Source organism: Muntiacus reevesi, chromosome 3, assembly GCF_963930625.1.
Source record: "Muntiacus reevesi chromosome 3, mMunRee1.1, whole genome shotgun sequence".
Classification (NCBI taxonomy): Eukaryota; Metazoa; Chordata; class Mammalia; order Artiodactyla; family Cervidae; genus Muntiacus; species Muntiacus reevesi.
Genome location: NC_089251.1, coordinates 216,492,223 through 216,512,781, shown reverse-complemented (window position 1 = coordinate 216,512,781; position 20,559 = coordinate 216,492,223). Strand labels below are relative to the sequence as shown.

Sequence of the window (20,559 nt, the reverse complement as noted above, 5' to 3'; positions counted from 1 at the left end):
GGTGGAGGAAACCAAAATGTAAATAATTGCCATACAAAACAAAAATGTCATAATTTCTAAAGATCCGTTTATTCTATCGGTTTCCTTGGTAGCTCAGACGGTAAAGAATCAATCTGCACTGTGGGAGACCTGGGTTTGATCCCTGGGATAGGAATATCCTGTGGAGAAGGGAATGACTACCCACTCCAGTATTCTTTTTTTTTTGTTTTTTGGTTTTTTTTTAATTTATTATTTTATTTTATTTTATTTTATTTTTATTAGTTGGAGGCTAATTACTTCACAATATTTCAGTGGGTTTTGTCATACAATTGATATGAATCAGCCATAGAGTTACACGTATTCCCCATCCCGATCCCCCCTCCCACCTCCATCTCCACCCAATTCCTCTGGGTCTTCCCAGTGCACCAGGCCCGAGCACTTGTCTCATGCATCCCACCTGGGCTGGTGATCTGTTTCACCATAGGTACCATTACACGCCAGTCAGGATGCCTGCTATCCAAAAGTCTACAAGCAATAAATGCTGGAGAGGGTGTGGAGAAAAGGGAACCCTCTTACACTCTTGGTGGGAATGCAAACTAGTACAGCCCCTATGGAGAACAGTGTGGAGATTTCTTAAAAAACTGGAAATAGAACTGCCATATGACCCAGCAATCCCACTTCTGGGCATACACACCGAGGAAACTAGATCTGAAAGAGACACGTGCACCCCAGTGTTCATTGCAGCACTGTTTATAATAGCCACTCCCGTATTCTTGCCTGGAAAATCTCCAGGCAGGCTGGAACCAGAGGAGTCAGGCTCCTCTGTCCATGTGGTCACAAAGACTTGGATACAACTGAGCAGCTAAACACAACACATTTATTCTGTATTTTTATTAATAACATTTTACAGACCAAATGACTGGTCTTTGCATATCATGTCAATATTCATGTTTATATTAGCATATAATTAGCATTTACCCCAATTTCAAACCTACAAATCAGATGTAATTGCTTCAGGTGTTAGTTGAATTTATATAAAGGAAGCAGAAATTGCTCCAGGTATCTCAAAGGAATATAGCTTCCCTTGTGTCTCAGCTGGTAAAGAATCCGCCTGCAATGCGGAAGACCTGGGTTTGATCCCTGGTTGGGAAGATCCCCTGGAGAAAGGAAAGGATACCCACTCCAGTATTATGGCCTGGAGAAGTCCATGGACTGTGAAGTCTATGGGGTCGCAAAGAGTTGGACATAACTGAGCGACTTTCCCTTTTACTTTCATCTTAAAGGTAAATAGATTTGAAGTCTCAATTGTAATCATAGCAGTGAAAATCAGAAATAAAAGAGGGCACAAGTTAAAGCTTTCAAGTTATGGGATTGGAGTTATGTTCCAGTTAGAGGGGAAGCTGTGATAATTGATGAATTTATTAGTAGTGTAGTTTTAGGCAAGAGAAAAGGAACAAGGTTTCTACTCTGGGGCACTTCAGCCTTAAGAAATTGAGAAGAAAATGTGGAACTGTAAAAAAGAGGCTGTGAAATAGGAAAACCAGGCTTCCTGGAAGCCAAGTGATGACTGTGTATAGGGAGGAGTAGTTAACAGTGTGAAATGATGCTTGTAGGTCAAGTCAGTTGAGGATTGAGAAAAGGCCATTGTACTAATCAACATCAAGGTCTTCGAAGACTTATGTATGAGCACTTTCTAGAGCAATGGAGATAAAATCTTGATGGAATGGCCTTAAGATCGAAACAAAGAAGAAGGAGAGGCACTGAGTATGGATTATTTTGTAAATTTTTGTTATAAAGTGGAACAGAAATTGGGCAACAGTGACTAGTAGAGGAAGTGAAATCAAGATTTTTTTGTTTTTAATAAAATTATGTTTGACACTGGAAATGAGTTAATACAAAGGTCAGAAAACATTATGTAAAGGGATATAGTAAATATTAATATTTTAGATTTGAGAGGCCAAGGATTCAACTAAGGCAAATAGTTGAGCTCTGTTTGTAAAAGCAGCCATAGGCAATGTGTAAACAAATGGCTGTGATTATGTTCCAGTGAATTTAATTGACAAAAAGAGATGGAGGCTTTAGTTTGATCTAATATAAATTTTAAAAAATGATTATGAGAGGAAGTTGAGAAAAACTGAACTGATCCCTGGTTAAGTGAAAGGGGCAGGGATTTGTGCACAGGAATTGTGGTTGGAGCTTTAATTATGAGTTGAACCAGATTTGAAAAGTAAGAAAGACAATGTGAACCATAAATCTGTGGAAATTTTCTGTTGATAGCTTCATTTTTCTCAGGAAAATAGGAAACAAGATCATCATTTGCAGGTGACCATTAAGAAGGAGCTTTAAATCTTTAAGAAGTGATGCTGCATAAAATAGTTGTATAAAAGCTGAAAAGCAATGGGGCTAAGATAATACTAAAGATAATTAATTTTTAGTAATATAGCAAATTTCCAGGTTTGAATGTTCTAGCTATTCTTTACACATTGGAGTTTCCATGTATTTTTATCCAAATTTATAATATTTCTGAAACAACAGCTAAGTCTGTGGCAGATATTTATTTTGAATCATTTAACTTTAAAACCTTATTTTTCTCCCTATTGGGGAAAGAAAAAAAAGAAATTGCCACAATCCATTAATATCCCTTTTTCAGACATCACAGTCAGTCATAAATTCTATCCATATACATTTTCTAGTTTAGCAAATCTTATGATGTTAGAAATAATTTGTGCAATGAACATGCCTCTGCCAGTTCATCTCTGTTTAATGCATCTATCATATTGAACCATAATTTTCTCTAAGGTTTTATTAACTTTGGTTTCAATGACGTATTTGTTCTGAAAAGGTTTAGATATAATGAAATATATTATGTCCAGTGTTTACTATTTTGCCACCAATGAAAGATAAATTATTGAAATGGAATATACTCACATTGATTGCTCTGAAGGTTATACATGGATTACTAAATCAAAACAAGGCTACAAAAGATAGAAAATCAATGGATATGTCAGATAGGAAAGGCATAAATGGTGAAATCAACCACTGAGTTGACATTTTTCCTCTTGAAATAATTCAATTTACCAGAATTTGAAAGGATTTGTGATTTTAACCATATGTAATAAGGGGGAAAGTGAAAGACTGAACAGATTGATCTGAAATTTTATTGACAGTACTTCAAACAAATGCAATCCAGAAAATTTTAGGGGGAATCAATATTGTTTGTTTTGTAAACCAGTACAGAAACTTTCTAGGAAATCTATCAAAGCTTTATTATTACAGTGTGTACTGTGTAAATATTAACATTTAATTTAAATAGTATACATGTGTGCATAGTTATAAAGACAAAATATCTTTGTTTTTCCTCCACAGAACTGTTGCCCAGTTGCCAGCAGTTGAATTGTCAGCATAAATGTGCAGTGGTCAGAAATAGTACAGTGTGCTACTGTGAGGATGGGTTTGAAATAAAAGAAGATGGAAGAAGCTGTAAAGGTAACTATGACATGTTATTCTATTCCATTTTATTTTAACAGAGATTTAGTAAAATCTCTGAAATTTAATAAAATATCTTTGCACACTTACCATGTGTTCCACATAGTATTTATGTCCACTTTTGCTTGTGTTTTGAGAGTTAAAACTTGGCTCTTCCCTCAAAACCACATATAGAAACATTAGATAAGTCTTTACAAAGTCAATTCTCTCTTTTTTTTTTGAGTTATAGTTGATTAACAATATTGTACAGATTTCTGCTATACAGCAAAGTGACTTGGTTATACATGTATATAGATTATTTTATATATTCTTTTCCATTATGGTTTATCACAGGATCTTGAACATAATTCCCTATGCTATATAGAAGGACCTTTTTGTTTATCCATTCTAAATGTAATACTTTGCATCCACCAAGTCCAAACTCCTGCTCCATCTGTTTCCCTCTGCCTCTATCCTTTAGCAATCACAAATTTACTCTTTATGTGTGTGAGTGTGTTTCAGTTTTCTAGATAAGTTCATTTGTGCCATATTTTATATTCCTCATACAATGATATAAATTTTCAATTCATATTGCAGTAATGTCAAACATTGGACATATCAACATGGGATATGTTTTAGTCACTAAAACTTTGAATTTAATTATTTTAGCCTCAATATTTTACACCTGTTATATAGTTACAGTGTAGTAATCTATTATTAACCAATTTAGGTTAATAATAGTCATGTAATGTTCTTTCAACTTTTACATTAGTAATACCGGTGACATATTTGACCAATAGCAATAATAATGAAATAAGAAAATCAGTCCTGAATATTCAATGAAAGGACTGATGCTGAAGCTGAAGCTTCAATACTTTGGCCACCTCATATGAAGAACTGACTCATTAGAAAAGACCTTGATGCTGGGAAAGACTGAAATCAGGAGAAGAAGGGGGAAATGGAGGATGAGAGATGGTTGGATGGCTTCACCGACTCGATGGACATGAGTTTGAGAAAGATCTGGGAGTTGGTGATGGACAGGGAAGCCTGAGGTGCTACAGTCCATGGAGTTGCAAAGAGTCAGACATGACTGGGAAACTGAACTGGGTACTAATTAACATAAAATATTTATATTTTTAATATTTTGATTTTTGCCTTCATGAATGTGTACACCAAATATTTAGTTCCCAAAATGACTCTACACAGCCATATTGAACTATTTCAGGTTATTTCTCCATTCTATAGAACTCTATTATATTTATATATTTAAGTATGTGTGTGTATGTGTATCCACAATACAAAAACTTATTTTATATGGTATATAAAATCTATATAAGGAAAACATGGAATATAGAATCTATGTATAAAACTGAAGAATATCTATATTGTCAGCAGCACTTATATACAGAATATTTTCCAAAGAAACTGGTGCTTTGCTCATTACTTTACACCTCTGCTTTAATATTTTAACTTTTACCTTAAAAACAGAATCTTAAAATTGGAAAAATCCTCAGAGAATATTTTTTAAAATCCTCATGACAAAGTGACAAAAGTGAGACCCAGAAAAATTAAGTGATTTACTTAAGTCTTCACCTGTTTTTAGTAAAATACTTTGGAACTAAAAATGCAGATCTCCAGAGCCTAGGTATGCTTATCTTAGAGCCTCATCGCTTTATAATGTACATCAGGCCTAGTTTCTCAATTTAAATGTCCCTTGACTACTCAGGAAGTTTTCTTTGCTTTTCCTTAGTAAACTCCTTTCTTTGCTTGGAGTCAGAGGATAGGATTGAGAGTTCTGTCCTCTGATAACTTGTGTGGTCTTTCTGATGACCGGTCCCAGAAACATTGGACATGTTACCTGAGTTACCCTGAGTTACCTCATTAGTTTAGATTTGGGAGTATTTCAGAAGCCCTCATTATAATTAACAAAAGCTACTTTGTATAACTCAGAAGATTACAAGAGTTAGAAACTCTGCCAGAAACTGAGAACAAAGACCAAATAGATATTCTTATTATACCCAGGCAGTTTAATCCATGTAACATTCTTCACAGGAGGTTCATGGATTTCTCTTTCTTCCCTGCCTTTTTAATATCAGTATCCTACAGGATTTTTCTATACCTGTTTTCTGACTTACCCTTTCTCTTTGTGGGATCAAGTCTCTGCTATTTTTTAAATTCTATTATCCATATGCTATTGATTCTCTGAAACTCCAAGACCAATCTCACCTTGTAATATTTACTGGTCCCATATTTCCAACTACTCATTAACATTTACTCAAGGATACTCTGCAGACATCTCAAATTAAACACATCCAAATCAAATTTACTATTTCCTCCCATGATATCCCATAGTGTGTGATTGCATGCTCAGTAATGTCTGTCTCTTTGCGATCCCATGGACAGTAACCTGCCAGGCTCCTCTGTCCACGAAATTCTCCGAGTAAGAATACTGGAGTGGGTTGCCATTTTCTTCTCCAGGGGATCTTCCCGACCCAGGGATTGGACCTGAGTCTCCTACATTGGCAGGTGGATTTTTTACTCTGAGCAACCAGAGAAACCATGGTATCCCCTAAAGTGAAGTGAAGTCGCTCAGTCGTGTCCGACTCTCTTCGACCCCGTGGACTATTGCCTGCCAGGCCCCTCTGTCCATGGGATTCTCCAGACAAGAATACTGGAGTGGGTTGCCATTTCCTTCTCCAGGGGATCTTCCTGACCCAGGGATCGAACCCAGATCTCCTGCATTGCAGGCAGACGCTTTAACCTCTGAGCCACCTCAAATCTGTATTTCTTATAAATTAAACCACCATTCACTTATCAACATATCTAGTCTTCACATGTTGTCTTTTTTATTTCTTAAAACATATAAGCCTATTCTTACTTCTCCATTGTTACTGCCACTATAGTTCAAAATATGACTTCTAAACACAGTTTGTTATATGAAATTAGCACATAGGTAATTATCCAGGATTCTTTCTCTATATTCATTAATCCATTTTTCATAAGACTTTATTTAGTTTTAAAATACAAAGTAGATCATAAAACTCCTATAATGAATGTTTCCCCAATGCCTATACTGTTACAGCACTTCAGCATGCAAATAACTTCATTATCTCATCCCCAGACTGTTTTCCCAATTTTACCTCTTACTATTTCCCTATATTTACCCTTATTCCACTTGACTACTTACACTTGGTTGAAATCCCTACTGTGTCATCCCAGTGATTTTTCACATGCTCTTTTCTTTAACTGGAATACCTCTTTCCATCTGATCCATTTTTATTTAGCTTGAGGAAATCTAAATTATCCTTTAATCTCAGCTCAGTATGAAGCCTTCACTTAACATCCTCCCTTCAATTCCAAGCAGGTTCACTTACCTCTCTCTGTTTCTTTCATAGCTAGAATACCTTTATTATAAGGAAATGCATAGAAATGAGATTCTTATTTCACTAGACTTGTTTCACCTAGATGTTGAAACCATGTTTTATCAGTTTTAGTTTCTTAAGGGATTAGAATAGTGCTTGGTACACAAGACAGACTGAATACACATTTGTCTAAATTATTAACTGACAGATTTTTTTTTAAATTTTAATTTGTCTGGTTGGTGAACAATCATTAGGTACCTGCTGCTAATAGAGATTTAGACAAGTGCTGGAGGAAAAAAGTATTGGGAGTGGAAGGAATAAAGAAATAGGAGAAGGACCATAGATATTAAAATTAAAAAATAAGATAAAATTTTTCTTTTTGATGAATATTTAAGTTTCCTTCTTTTGATTTAGTGAAGGTGGTTTACATATCTTGGCCCAGAACTTTCATTTAATGTGTTCATTGAAAATTATGTTTCCAGACTAGTTCTTTGTTAAAATACTGAAAAAGCCAGATTTATAAACACTAGAACTCTTGAGCAAATATTCATCAGAGTGCATGTAACGCCTTTGCACAAATAGCCAAGGACTTTTAGCCTGGCCATCGAAAATGCAAACAAATTCTCCTCTAAAGTAAATGACTTTATTTTAAGCTTGATCTTGTCTGTAACTCTTAAAATAATAATGAATCTTATGTTCAGATTCTGTGGTTTGAAAAGATATGTTGGAGTTGGCTCTTTCTTAAAAAAAAAAAAAATAGCTTATTTCCAAAGTTTGGGGAAAAAAGTACCCAGCAATAAATCTCCTTAGAAATGATGCCAATTTTCCTTTTAGATCAAGATGAATGTGCTATTTATGGTACATGCAGCCAGTCCTGCATAAATACGTATGGATCCTATGCTTGCAGTTGTGTGGAAGGCTACATAATGCAGCCAGACAATAGATCCTGCAAAGCCAAAAATGGTAAGTTATCTAATTTTTGTCTTTCCAGAATTAATTCCCTGTTTGTAGTTCCTTTTCATTAGAAATGTCATAAAGCAATATGACTTTGAAGAAATAGATTTTTCCTTCATTTTAATTCACTGATCCATACTTACAAACTCAGAGCAGTTCTTTTAGTTGTCACTGATCACTACAAAACTCCTTGCATTACAGGAAGTTTATAATGAGCAAAAAAACCTGTTCAAAGGAAATGGGTTAATTGATTTGAATTACCCCTCTCTCTCCTGGACTATATGATAGATTCCTAAATGGTTTCTGCGGTTTACTGCTTCCCTCTAAAATTCATGTATCACATAATAAAGTTATCTGCTAAAATATAAACCAGGCCATACCATTATTTTGCTTAAAATCACCCAATAATTTCACTTATGTTGAGAATAAAACCCAACTTCTCACAGGACCACTAAAGGCTAATGATCTGGTACCATTTAATTTTCATCTCATCTCCTACTACTTCTTTTATCACACACCAGAGAGCCTGGCTTCCTTATCCTTCAGTCATTCTCTCTTTCCTTGAGGTCTTTTCATTTGTTGCTTGATCTGCCCACATTGTGAAGACCTGACTCATTTGAAAAGACCCTGACGCCGGGAAAGAGTGAGGGCAGGAGAAGAAGGGGACCACAGAGGATGAGATGGTTCGATGGCATCACCGACTCAATGGACATGGGTTTGGGTGGACTCTGGGAGTTGGTGATGGACAAGGAGGCCTGGCGTGCTGCGGTTCATGGGGTCGCAAAGAGTCGGACACGACTGAGCTAGTAAACTGAACTGAACTGCCTACAATGTTTTTCCCTAAGATAGTCACATTCTTATCATTCAAATCTTAGCTAAAATGTCAACACTCAGAATGACCTCTGACCATTCTATTTAAGGGTGTGTACTCTCTCCAACATTATCTTATTTCCTTATTTCCTTATTTTTCCTTATTTCCAACTGTACTTATTTATTCATGTCTATTCTATAACAGTATGACTTTTCAGTTTTATTTTCTTTATAGCACTACCATTTGAAATTAACTTATTTATGTACTTGTTTATCATTGGGTTTACCCAGAACAATGTAAGCATTATGAGAGTACAGAACTTGTCAATTTTGTTTGCTGTTACTTACTCAGTTCTGGAAATTGCCTGGGACATGTAAGTGTTCAGTGTGTATTTATGGGAAGAAGGGAGGAAGGAAGAAAGGAAAAATAATTAATTGTTCTTTCTAATTAAGATTACTAAAACGAGTGTTGTCCTCTTAAGTGTTTTTATTTCATGTTTCAAAACTGCCTTCCCTTTATCTTTTACATGCATATAAAGCCTACCTTTTCTACACGGTGTTCAGTTGAAGTAAACCCTAAGTATTGTTGGTTTGCTAATGAGGTATTCTGGTGATGATAGGATAACACTGTTTTGTGTGTGTTTGTGTGCATGAAATGAATTAGCTTGGAGACAATATATGAAGAGATTATACATGGTATTCCATCTGGCATCTTCTAACTTCCTCCAAATTAGGTTTCACCTCATGCATTTTCAAATTATGATGTTTTGATAAATTAATCAATGCCCCCCCCCACTCCCTTTTATTAGCAAATGGGAAATTAAACATGGGACTGGGTTCCCTTTGCTGAAACTAAATTGAGTTGAGCATTGGATTTGCTCTCCAAGCTATTGCTGCTTTCCTTTACATCACAACCTTATGTTGCAATTTCAACTATTTCTCTGAGATAGTATGCTTAATGATTTACAAAACATATTTGTACAGAAAACTACCAAGAAAGGAACTCTTTTACTTCTTAGTTTATTTCTTTCAATTGCTGACTTGGTTTATGAGGCCCTGTTTATTTTCAGGTGTAATCCTTCAGAAAAACGTAGGTCAAGTTATATGTTATTCTTTTTTTCCACCACTGAGAGTTCTGATTTAGTATATTGACAAACGAAAGAAGTAGAAGGCTTTTTTGTTTACTGACCCACACAAGATCTCTGTGAATACACAGGGAGAATGTTGTGTGATAAACCCTATTCAAAGAAGGACTTTTTCTCTTTCTACATGGACAGGTTTCTGACAAAAAGAAATGTAACCAAAGAGGGCTGGCACATGATATTAATAATGCATCAAGGAGATTTGATGACTCTACCATCGATGATGGAATATACAAACGCCTTCACTTCTAGGTGGTTGGCTTGATGATAATATTGGAGTATATAATTGGAACAATACACAGTTTTCATGGAAAAGTTCCTGTGGTTTGTAATTGGGGAAGAATGAGTAATATAGTAAATGAGTACAGGTCTATAACATATACTGACTAGTTCTAATGGTCACATGCATAGTTAAACAATGCGTTTGTATAATTAAAAAGAATGGCAAGGGTGGGATGATTTGAGAGAATAGCATTGAAACATGTATATTACCATATGTGAAATAGATCACCAGTCCAAATTCAACGCATGAAACAGGGCACTCAAAGCCAGTGCACTGGGACAACCTGAGGCATGGGATGGGAAGGAAGTGGGAGGGGACTTCAGAATGGGGGACACTTGTACACCCATGGCTGATTCATGTCAGTGTATGGCTGCTGCTGCTGCTGCTGCTAAGTCGCTTCAGTTGTGTCCAACTCTGTGCGACCCCACAGACGGCAGCCCACCAGGCTCCCCCTCCCTGGGATTCTCCAGGCAGGAACACTGGAGTGGGTTGCCACTTCCTTCTCCAATGCAGGAAGGTGAAAGTGAAAGTGAAGTCGCTCCGTCTTCTCCGACTCTTAGCGACCCCATGGACTGCAGCCTACCAGGCTCCTCCATCCATGGGATTTTCCAGGCAAGAGTACTGGAGTGGGGTGCCATTGCCTTCTCTGCAATGTATGGCAAAAACCACTAAATATAGTAAAATAATTCACCTCCAATTAAAATAAATTAATTAATAAAAACTATCAAACCCAAAGACTACAGTAGATAGCTAGAATTGCATGCAAAAGGAAAGTTCTGCAAAGACCTTACTAGATAATAGAAGAGAAAGCAAAATGTCTGAGCATAAGTAGCCCTTTATGTGAAGGCAGAGTGGCAGAGTCAGCGGGTTGGGAACCCACTGTTAATGTGGTGAACTAGCTTAGCACAAAATAAAATCATGATCGCTCCTCAACTAGTCACCCCCAAAGCTTGCCTGTGGAACATTATTTTGAATGTAATATTTGATAGTAATAAGGAAAATTAAGTTAATTGATTGTCCCTCTTTTGTAATATAATGACCAAATCCAAGTAAAATTCAAGATCCCTTTTTAGAAATGCCTCTAATACAAGGGGACATTTTAGTCTGTGTGGCAGATGGAAGAAAAGATTAATATGAGGCAGGAGGCCTTATCATACCTGATAATCCATGCAGTACAGACAAAATTTTTTCTACACTTAGTAAGATTGACCTGGTTACTGCAATATAGAATCAAGTGTTTCAAAGTTGAGAGAAACTTCAAATGTAACCTAGTCCAAGTACCTGTGTGATACCAAAATAGGTAATTTCCAAATTGGACAAAGTCTGCAATCTATGTTTAAAAACAAACAAACAACAACAACAAAAAAATCTTTAACTATGCATACTTGATATTACTAGGTAGGAGGAGGCATGCTAGATGTAGATGTCATAATGAATTGTTCATAACTTTAGAATGGACAAACATTAAAAACTAGTAACTGTCAGGCATCTATAGGTATCCAGTGAGACATCCTGCATATTTTTTATATTTTTTTAAGTCAATTCTAATAATGACATCTGCCGGGGTCCAGCCCAGCAGGATCCAGGGGAACCCTCAGGATGAACGGCGTCAGCAAATGAGAGAGACAGTGAGAAAAAGCTTGGGGCTGAGTCTGGAGTTTATTTTGCATGGCCCCTTTATACCCTTAACAACATCTTCAGGGGAAGTGCATGTTGCTTATACACAGGGCATCTCAAAACATTACAGCAACTTGACCTTCAACAGAAACTGGATGTCACCCACAAACTTTTCATTCACAAGAGTCTTTCTTATCATTTGGCCTTCAGGCCTGCTAACATTTTATGGCTTGCACCTCGTGTGACTTAAGCAACTTCAGTAGCCGACCCTGTTTTTCTTATAATTAATCTATTTTCTTTCTAATAGGCATCATCTCTAGGGGAACTAGATAGGGTTACATTTTTACAGAACAGGAATGTGAAGGACTGCAGAAACAGCAGATATGGCACAAAACAGGCTCTTAGTCTAAAAGTTAACCACCTGCAAGAAGTCGCCAGCTAATCTCTATCTAAAGTATTTTCTATTAGGCACATTTGTGGCTATCATATTTGTGGAGCTTTTCTCACCCTGTGGAGGGGCCTATGCTTAATAGTTTCTTTTGTTAGCGTACTGTGCTTAGGATGTTTAGAACAATCAAGAGCATTTTGTGCAGAGATCACACATTTTATCAGACAAGCCAGAATGCCAGCAAAAGGGTTTGAATTGAAGCATTTCTTTCATCCCTGGCCCCTTCATAGGGCAGAAGCGTCCAGGAGATTTATTAATTAGGGTTTTAAGTTGGTCCTCATTCAGTGAAAGAGGAGCAGGAGAGCTCTCAGCAGTCAACACAAGAATCCGCAGCAGGGCAAACAAGAACAACAGCAGAAAAGGGGAGGAGGATACAGGGTGGGGTACATCCTGGGCCAACCTCGAGGGTCCCTTATCCTAGACGGCCTTGCCTGTCAGGTTTTTTCCTCATGACCTCGTCATGGATGGGGTCCCGGACGGCCTTGCCTGCCCGGTGTTTTCTTCATGACCTCATCACGGGCGGGACCTCCCATAATGGCTCCTGGCAGACATCAACTCTCAACATGAAATATTTTTCTTTGTCTATTCTGTTTTCTTTTTAAAATTTAACTTTTAACTTTGGCTGATTTTGTTGTAGAATTATGTGTTACATGTGGGCCCCCTTGGTTGATAGTGGGCCCATGCAGAACCTATGAGAGTAAAAATAATAGTTAAGGGTGTTTAATTTATGAACTATTGGGAATTTTGATTGAACTGATGAAATCAGTCTCCTCTAACTGGACTTTTCAATGTCCTCACCACTTGCTGAAGACAAGTACTTATCTCAGCATTCAGTTCTGTGTTACCTGTAGGACTTTACTGATTGCACTAAAGTAGCAGAAAAATAAAAGAGCACTAAATAATTCTGTGTTCATCAGGGTAGAGGCACTGCCTTCAATGGTACCATGTGGGAGATGGAGCATACCTCTTTGCCATAGTGGAACCAGAGTAGAGAGAAAAGTGAGCCCATTAAGGAACCTTGAGTTTCTGTTACAACTTATGCTTAGGTATTCACTGATTTGGGTGAGGGTAAGAAGAGACTTTTTAGGCAGGAACTCTTAGTTATTGCTCAGAAAGTAAAGACTCTGCCCACAACGCAGGAGACCAGAGTTCAATTTCTGGGGCAGGAACATCCCCGGGAGACCAGAATGGCCACCCAGTCAAATATTCTTGCCTGAAAAATTCCATGGACAGAGGAATCTGGTGGGCTACAGTCCATGGAGTTGCAAAGAGTAGGACACAACTGAACAACTAACACTTTGTTAGAAAGACAAATTAAAATACCTGTATAACCCATAGGAGCACACCTCCAAAGAGTGTTAGAAATTGTTTCCATAGCACTTGCTTTCTTCAGATCCCTTAGGATTATACAGTGGAAGTGACAGATAGATTCAAGGGATTATATCTGATAGACAGAGTGCCTGAAGAACTGTGGACAGAGGTTCCTGACATTGTACAGGAGGCAGGGATCAAGACCATACCTAAGAAAAATAAATGCAAAGAAGCCAAATGGTTGTCTGAGGAGGCCTTACAAATACCTGTGAATAGAAGAGGAGCAGAAGCAAGGAGGAAAGGAAAGATATACCCATTTGAATGCAGAGTTCCAAAGAATAGCAAGGAGAGATAAGGAAGCCTTCCTCAGCGATCAATGCAAAGAAATAGAGGAAAACAATAGAATGAGAAAGTCTAGAGATCTCTTCAAGAAAATTAGAGACACCAAGGGAATATTTCATTCAAAGTTGGGCACAATAAAGGACAGAAATGGCATGGACCTAACAGAAGCAGAAGACATTAAGAAGATGTGGCAAGAATGCACAGAACTATACAAAACGATCTTCATGACACAGATAATCATGATGGTGTGATCACTCACACTCACCTAGAGCCAGACATCCTGGAATGCAAAGAAAAGTGGGCCTTAGGAATCATGACTATGAACAAAGCTAGTGGAGGTGATGGAATTCCAGTTGAGCTATTTCAAATCCTGAAAAATGATGTTGTGAAAGTGTTGCACTCAATATGCCAGGAAATTTGGAAAACTCAGCAGTGGTCACAGGATTGGAAAAAGACAGTTACCATTCCAATCCCAAAGAAAAGCAATGCCAAAGAATGCTTAAAACTACTGCACAATTGCAGTCATCTCACACGCTAGTAAAGTAATGCTCAAAATTCTCCAAGCCAGGCTTCAACTATGAACTATCTGTGTGAACTATGAACTATGAACTTACAGTTGTTCAAGCTGAATTTAGAAAAGGCAGAGAAACCAGAGACTGAATTGCCAACATCCGATGGATCATCAAAAAGCAAGAGAGTTCCAGAAAAATATCTACTTCTGCTTTATTGACTATGCCAAAGGCTTTGACTGTGTGGACCACAACAAATTAGAAAATTCTTCAAGATATGAGGCTACCAGACCACCTGACCTGCCTCTTGAGAAATCTGTATGCTGGTCAGGAAGCAACAGTTAGAACTGGACATGGAAAAACAGACTGGTTCCAAATCGGGAAAGGAGTACGTCAAGGCTGTATATTATCACCCTGTTTATTTAACTTATATGCAGAGTACATCATGAGAAATGCAGGGCTGGGGGAAGTATAAGCTGGAATCAAGATTGCTGGGAGGAATATCAATAACCTCAGATATGCAGATGACACCACCCTTATGGCAGAAAGCAAAGAACAACTAAAGACCCTCTTGATGAAAGTGAAAGGAGAGTGAAAAAGTTGGCTTAAAGCTCAACATTCAGAAAACTAAGATCATGGCATCTGGTCCCATCACTTCATGGCAGACAGATGCAGAAACAATGGAAACAGTGACAGACTTTATTTTGGGGAGCTCCAAAATCACTGCAGATGGTGACTGCAGCCATGAAGTTAAAAGATGCTTACTCCTTGGAAGAAAAGTTATGACCAACCTATACAGCATATTAAAAAACAGAGACATTATTTTGTCAATAAAGGTCCATCTAGTCCAAGCTATGGTTTTTCCAGTAGTCATGTATGGATGTGAGAGTTGGAATATAAAGAAAACTAAGCACCAAAGAATTGATGCTTCTGAACTCTGTTGTTGGAGAAGGCTCTTGAGAGTCCCTTGGACTCAAGGAGATCCAACCAGTCAATCCTAAAGGAAATCAGCCCTGAAGTTTCATTGGAAGGACTGATGCTGAAGCTGAAACTCCAATACTTTGGTCACCTGATGCAAAGAACTGACTCATTTGAAAAGACCCTGATGCTGGGAAAGATTGAAGGCAGGAGGAGAAGGAGATGACAGAGGATGAGATGGTTGGATGGCATCACCAACTTAATGGACATGAGTTTGAGTAAACCCCGGGTGTTGCGATGGACAGGGAGGCCTGCATGCTGCAGTCCATGGGGTTGTAAAGAGTTGGACATGACTGAGTGACTGAACTGAACTGATAATCCATAGTAGCACACCTCCAAATAATGTTAGAAATTGTTTTCATAGCAGTTTCTTACTTTGCTACAGTTGATAAAAGAGAGATATAAAATATATCTTCCTATGGCTCCTACTTCTAACATCTATTATCCTCTATTAATAAATAGTTTAAATTTTCCTTTTGGAATGTGGAGGAATCAGGCATGGTTTTCTGTCAAGACTGGGCCTACTTGTAGGGGGAATAGGCTGGTACTTGTATGGTAAGGGAAAAGCCCAGAAATTTAAAAAAAAAAAAGAAGGGAAATGGAAGAACCCTTGTTCAGAGTATCATAGTCTCATCAGTCAGTTGTGATGATTGAAATTCAGTTAGTAAAGCATATTTGCATTGTTGTTTTATTTTTTTTTAATAATTGCCCACATTAAAATTTAAATATTCCTAGGAAGGATAATATTAAGTCTTTGTAATCTTGGTAGTTTATGAAGCTACTGGGTCAGACCTGTTTTAATCTACCATCTAGCTAAGAGTAGTTCCCTGCAGAATGATATGTGATTGTGTCTTGACAATGTGAAGATTTACTATTTAGCATTCTTACTATTTTTAGATAGTCCAAAGGATTACTTCCTGCACAGTTTGTCATTTCATTGAGGCATAACTGTGAATGATACTTGGTGACGTGATGTATATGAGTAATTGTGAGCTAGGAGGAAGCCTTGTAGGCCAAGAGCAGCATAGAAATCAAGATTTGTTGTTTTTCACTAAGTCACGTATGCATGGAGAAAATGTTGTCCATTATGGTAAGCTGTAAGTGACAGAGAAACAACAGTGCCTGGGACAGAGTCTGTGCTGGCTAAAAGTTTGTCAGATGTTTTAAGCAATTTCCTAAACATTCAGGAAGCAGAATAAGGATACTAGAATATTGAGGATCAATAAAAGGAAAGTCAAAAGACTGAAAGAGATTCAAAGGGTAACTTACTTAAGTTCAGCATCACTTTTCTTTTCTTTTTTTTTTCTACCCACACAACTGTTAATGAGTGTTCCAGTATTAAGGTATAAACTCCTCATGAATATTCTATGTCTGTTTTTGTTATTTTTAAAATTCTACTTTTTTATTTTCTCAGCTGGAGAACATCAGTTTCACAGTCTAACACTTTTCTTGATATCTCAAATCTTTTTTCCAGCAACAAAATTGCAAGATTGATAACAGTCTTACCCGCCATGTTGTTCATGTGTCATGACACCTTTGATTTACCCATGACTAAAAAGTATATTTGACACAGAAAAAATGCATATCTTCCATTTTTCTTACCACTTAACATCTTAGCTGCAATATAGCTGTGGGTGTCTTTGGATATTAAGAATTACATAGTGACATTTGTGGGCTTTAGATATAACACTCAATAAACTTTGTTTTCACAAATGGCACAATATGTAACTGTAAATTTCTGTCACTGCATTTAATTTTTGTAGACTAGCTATTGGCCTGATATTGAAATCCTTAATATAAAATATGTGATAGATCATGTAATGTTCTACAGTTAACTCCCTTTCTTTGTCCTAAAATTGGACCAACAAAATGAAAAATAAAAAGAAATGAGCCACATTTGAAATCATAGAAATTACAGATGGTTTAATTTTAGGATTAGATATGGACAGAATTCTCTGGTGATCCAATGGCTAAGACTTCACCTTCCAATGCAGGGGTTGCAGATTCAGTCTCTGGCAGCTAAGATACCACATGCCTCCCTGCCACAAAGCCAGAACATAAACAACAGAAGCAATATTGTGACAAATTCAATAAAGACTTTAAAAAATAGTCCACATCAAAAAATATTAAAAAAAGGTTAGGCATGGATATATAATTTTTTTCTATTGCTTTCTTTAAGGAATATAGAAGTATAGAGTTATTGAAACCCTCAGAAAGCCAAAGGTTAAAACCTAATGAAAAAAAAAGGTTTTTGATTTATTTTTCTAATTAATCAGAAAAAAGTTTTTTTCAGAGAGCCTTCAAGGCATTTCCCCTGTATCAGTTGCATCCAACAATGTACTGAATAATAACGGCAGTTAGAGAATGTCTCTTGAGCACTGCTCCCCAGAGTTCATACTTGCTCTTGACTTTGATAACTCATATTCTGCATATTCTCCCTACTTAAGCTGCTTAGAGCATTTTAGTCCTGAGAGGAGAAAATCCATTGTATTGAATGCATTTTTAAATGTGTGTGAACATTTCTTCTTAGCACTAAGATTCACATAGCCTCCATTTTTGATTTTTGTGAAAGACAATACTTGCCAAGTTATTAGATAATTTATATCTTAACAGACTTTAGAGTTTTAGAACAACACGCCATCAAATTACAAGGAATATATCTAGTAAAGTATATAGAAGCTTGGTATATAATCACCATTGAGTACTGAAAACCCATCTGTCTTTGTAATAGCAAAGTAGAAAATTGTAATCTTAATAAATACACGTTATGTATTTATACCTGTTGGCAGCCTTGTCAGAAACAGTGAAATAGATTAAATGACCTTTCCCTCTTCCACCTCTAGATAACGAATTTTCATATGTCTACCTCCTTCCTTCTTACTCGAAGATGATAATCTTTCATATTCCCCTGAGGAAAAAGAAGCAGTCAAAAAAGAATTTTCTTTTTCACCCTGAACTCTCCTAAATCTAGCAATCTGTCTGAATCTAGAGCTATCCACTTTTTCTCTTATTTGAATGGAAGAACAAACTGACTTTGTTCCTAAGACCGGTCCCTGCAACTGTGCGTCTGTACCACCTTTTCTCAACTGTATAACAGTTAGACTCAGACAGTTGCTTCTTTATCCCTTGAATCATCAATATTCTCTTTTCCCCTGGATCACTCCCATCAGTATGCAAGGATCTTGTAAAAAAGGCTGCAAAATAACTTCTTTAATAACTGTATTCCTCTCTAGCTACCACTCCATTTTCATTTTCCCATGATGCAAAAAGCATGTTGTCTATTGCCTCTTCTGTCCTCAGGGAGCCTTACATTCCCATCACTTACTTACACCTCTACCAGCGACCTCCAGTTGCATAATTATTCAGTTATCAGTCCTTAGCACACAGCTGATCTTGTCTCCTCCTTGAATACTTTTCATTTTAAAGAGTATATTCTTGGAGTTCTCTTATTATTAATACCTTACTGTGCATTTTTTTGCTTGGTTTATTTTGCTGCATAATCCTCATTTTGCCGTATGTTTTGCATGACTCACTGTTCAGTGCTTTGGACAAGTTTTCTTCTTCGATTGATTTCTTAAGGCTTTCATCTGTATCAGGACTTTAAAAACACATCCTTTTCCATGGTTTTATTAAATATCTAGAGACTGAGACTTCCAGGTTTTTGTTTCCAGCCCTACATGTTAGACCTACTTGTTAAACACCAAACTCAAATACTGAGATCCAACGTATTACGTCCATTTGGATATTTAATGGAAATGTCAAATTCCATGTCTCCCAAGCTTTTGATGCTCTGCCCTCACAATGTTTTCTCCAATGATGATCATCTTGGTAAATGTGACCCTTTTCACTCAGTTGTCCAAATCGAAACACTGTAGTCACCCTTGACTCCATTCTTTCTCTCAGACTCTTTATTTTAAATTTTTAAATATATTCTGAATTGGACTACTCTCTCTGTTCTAAAGAACAGCTTGCATTCATATTACTACCAATGCTTTACTTTTCTTTGTAGAATTTAGTGTTGCCAAAAAGTACTAAGTAGTGTTTACTTGCTTACTGACTTTTTCCTCCACTAAAATGTAAATTCCACAAAAACAAAAATTTTATTCATTTTGTTAACTGCCGTATCTCTAGCATTTAGACAAGTGCCCGACAGAAACGAATTATGCTCAATAAATCTTTGTTAAATATATAAATATATGAACACTGAGAGAGCATTTTCTTTTCAGGAGACAGAAGTGACTTTTTTAAGGACCCATGTTTTCAAACTGGAAATATTTTAAAGCCATTTTGAAATAAGTCAATATGCTTTACTTGTTGAATTCATTCATTACTGGTTTATATCTTAGAGGGACAAATATGAGTTGGAAAAAATGAGTTTCTATAGCTAAAGAAGTTTCTGTTTGCAGTTAGAAAGGTGACTAGGAGAATCAGAAGCTGCCATAGGCCACTCCTCAGTGACTAATGTCAATTAACCATTCCTGGATTGTCTGCTAATTTTAATATTAATTCAATAACCTAAAATTTGAATGAATTGTTATTTGAGATTTACCAAAATAACCTTTCAATGTAATTATATTTATACTTTAATTAAATTTAGTATAATTAAGTGTATTTGATTTTCCTCATTAAAAATAATAATGCATTATTCAACATTATTTTGTTTATTAAAATATACTATCACTTTTAAGTTTAAAAAATTCAGTAAAGTATCTTTAAATATATTAAGAATTGTGCCAAGTAAGGTCTTCAGGAAATAGAAGAAATACTTCTTTGATCTGATAGATCAGCCCTTTATTAAGAAACAGGGATATTGTGAGAGCTACTAATTTGCAAAATAAGAAGCTCTTTTTTTTTTAATGCATGGTATATTATTGACTTTAATTGTTTTTTTGGAAAATGACCCTTATTCCTATAAAACAGCATATTCCACTGCTTCTCAATCATCTTCAGATTGAAATATCCTCTGCATGAAGGTATAGGTATTTTACTAATAATATCAAATGAGAAAAAGGTTATATTGTTTTAGTCTATAATTCAGCTTGATTGGTAGTTTAGCTGAGTGAGTTTTGTCAATGTCTAAGACAGGATTGCACAATACAGGACTGGCCTAACATGCCAACACCAAACTCATCATCATTTCTTAAAATTGACTCTATTCTCCCCCCACCCCCCACCCCCCCCGTTTCACCCTGTAACCCAAACTGCGAATCTCTACATCCTCCTTCCACCCCCATCCTTCCACATCCTATTACCTACATAAAGCAGTCACTAAAATTTAAAACTTCTACTTTATCATACCAAACTGTCTCTACTCAAGAACAAAATACCACCCATTTTAGGTTCTTATGACCTATTTTGT

General features: G+C 36.6%; 1 protein-coding gene across 1 annotated transcript in view; it reads left to right on the top strand.

The window, feature by feature from the left end:
* LRP1B (LDL receptor related protein 1B) overlaps nucleotides 1-20,559 on the top strand; it is a 1,678,044-nt gene that overhangs the window by 564,360 nt on the left and 1,093,125 nt on the right. Inside the window, exons 4-5 of the mRNA XM_065928990.1 lie at nucleotides 3,346-3,465; nucleotides 7,641-7,769. Coding sequence (XP_065785062.1) covers nucleotides 3,346-3,465; nucleotides 7,641-7,769 — 249 coding nt within the window. The remainder of the gene's footprint in view (nucleotides 1-3,345; nucleotides 3,466-7,640; nucleotides 7,770-20,559) is intronic.